The following is a 2,500-nucleotide window of genomic DNA, read 5'->3' on the forward strand; positions in this document are numbered from 1 at the left end:
GAGGGGTTAATGTTTATTTATTCATTTACTTGTATTGTGTGTGTGTGTGTGTGTAGGAATGTGTGTGTATGGATCTGTGTGTGTGTGTGGATCTGTGTGTGTGTGTGTGTGGATCTGTGTGTGTTTGTGTGTAAAACTGTATTTGAATGTTTGTGTAAGAGAGAGAGAGAGAGAAAGAGAAAGGAGAAGTTAAACAGATAAATAGACATACAGAAACAGAGAAAAAAAACAAAAACAGACAGACATACAGACAGAGGTTGCGACTCACTTCTAAAGGTGCGTTCACGTGCGTGTGCGTACGAAAAAAAAAATGTAGCCCTGGCACCGAAATCATATTTATGGATCCAATAAATCTTGGTTCGCAGTTTTAAAGTATGCGGATTTCAAGTGCTTCAACCAATTCGATTTCTCTTGTACTTCACTGTATTAGCCTCAGTGTGGATGCGGGCGACACGGCGAAAAAAGACCATTAGGGCTGTATATCCATTGCAGTTACGTCATGTAAACTCAATCAGATAATCATGGTATTATCATCTGAACAGCCACTGTGCCTTCAGCTTAGGAATGATGTAAGCTTTTTATCATGCTGATAACGCCATAACAGTATCTGAAACGGTGGCATTGTTTAGAATGATATCCGGATTTTGTTTATTTATTTTTTATTTATTTATTTTTGTGTGTGTCTCTTTTTTCAATGTGTATTTATCGATGCAGATTGGTGTAGTTGGTGTTATTTTGACGCATTGCCACGATGTTGTTCAGAGTTTTGTTCACTTGTTCATAGTGTAGCAGTGCTATGGTATTGTTCAGCAGGGGCCATAGTGCTTGCTTTGTTAGCAGCCATCCATTAGCGAAAGAAGGAAGTATTAGTGCAAGAAAGGAGAATGGCTTTAATTGTACGTCATAATTGGGTATTGTTGATTTTATGGTCGGCGGTGTTCAGGAAGTCTGACCAATTTGTGGCTTGGTGTTCAGCGTTCAGCTTTGTAATAGAGTTGCTTAATGTCTGTATTTGTTCGGATGTTTCTTCGGTTGGTGTTCGGTTCGGCTGATAAGGAAGGATAATTGTCGCCCGGAATTCGTATCGTTTCCTGCGTCCTGCTCGCAAACAACTCTTTGTCTACTTCGATTGTTTCGCTGGTTTTATGGGGGGCTGGTGGGGCGAGGTGGGCTTCCATGGGGTGCTGGTGGGGCGAGGTGGGCTTCCATGGGGTGCTGGTGGGGCGAGGTGGGCTTCCATGGGGTGGTGGTGGATTGAGGTGGGCTTCCATGTGTGCTGGTGGGGCGAGGTGGGCTTCCATGGGGTGCTGATGGGGCGAGGTGGGCTTCCATGGGGTGCTGGTGGGTTGAGGTGGGCTGCCATGTGTGCTGGTGGGGCGAGGTGGGCTTCCATGGGGTGCTGATGGGGCGAGGTGGGCTTCAGGTGGGCCTTCATGGGGTGCTGGTGGGTTGAGGTGGAATTCCATGTGTGCTGGTGGGGCGAGGTGGGCTTCATGTGGGCTTCCATGGGGTGCTGGTGGGGCGAGGTGGGCTTTATGTGGGCTTCAATGGGTTTGCTGGTGGGGCGAGATGGGCTTCCATGGGGTGCTGGTGGGTTGAGGTGGGCTTCCATGTGTGCTGGTGGGGCGAGGTGGACTTCAGGTGGGCTTCCATGGGGTGCTGGTGGGGCGAGGTGGGCTTCAGGTGGGCTTCCATGGGTGTTGGTGGGGCGAGGTGGGCTTCCATGGGTGTTGGTGGGGCGAGGTGGGCTTCAGGTGGGCTGGGTGTTGGTGGGGCGAGGTGGGCTTCCACGTGTGCTGGTGGGTCGAGGTGGACTTCAGGTGGGCTTCCATGGGGTGCTGGTGGGTTGAGGTGGGCTTCCATGTGTGCTGGGGAGGCGAGGTGGGCTTCCATGGGGTGCTGGTGGGGCGAGGTGGGCTTCCATGGGGTGCTGGTGGGGCGAGGTAGGCTTCCATGGGGTGCTGGTGGGGCGAGGTAGGCTTCCATGGGGTGCTGGTGGGGCGAGGTGGGCTTCCATGGGGTGCTGGTGGGGCGAGGTGGGTTTCCATGGGGTGCTGTTGGGGCGAGGTGGGGTTCCATGGGGTGTTGGTGGAGCGAGGGGGACGTCAGGTGGGCTTCCATGGGGTGGTGGTAGGGCGAGGTAGGCTTCCATTTGTGCTGGTGGGTCGAGGTGGCCCTCAGGTGGGCTTCCATGGGGTGCTGGTGGGTTAAGGTAGGCTTCCATGTGTGCTGGTGGGGCGAGGTGGGCTTCCATGTGTGCTGGTGGGGCGAGGTGGACTTCAGGTGGGCTTCCATGGGGTGCTGGTGGGTTGAGGTGGGCTTCCATGTGTGCTGGTGGGGCGAGGTGGGCTTCCATGGGGTGTTGGTGGGGCGAGGTGGACTTCAGTTGGGCTTCCATGGGGTGCTGGTGGGTTGAGGTGGGCTTCCATGTGTGCTGGTGGGGCGAGGTGGACTTCAGGTGGGCTTCCATGGGGTGCTGGTGGGTTGAGGTGGGCTTCCA

At 53.8% G+C, this 2,500-nt stretch overlaps 1 protein-coding gene across 1 annotated transcript; it reads right to left on the reverse strand.

Annotated features, from left to right (window-relative positions):
* Nucleotides 1–1,533: 1,533 nt before the first annotated feature.
* Nucleotides 1,534–2,193, reverse strand: LOC138861561 (splicing factor 3A subunit 2-like). Its single transcript, XM_070121332.1, has one exon. The coding sequence runs from the start codon at nt 2,191–2,193 to the stop codon at nt 1,534–1,536; it is 660 nt and encodes a 219-aa protein (XP_069977433.1).
* Nucleotides 2,194–2,500: the final 307 nt, after the last annotated feature.

Source organism: Penaeus vannamei, chromosome 4, assembly GCF_042767895.1.
Source record: "Penaeus vannamei isolate JL-2024 chromosome 4, ASM4276789v1, whole genome shotgun sequence".
Classification (NCBI taxonomy): Eukaryota; Metazoa; Arthropoda; class Malacostraca; order Decapoda; family Penaeidae; genus Penaeus; species Penaeus vannamei.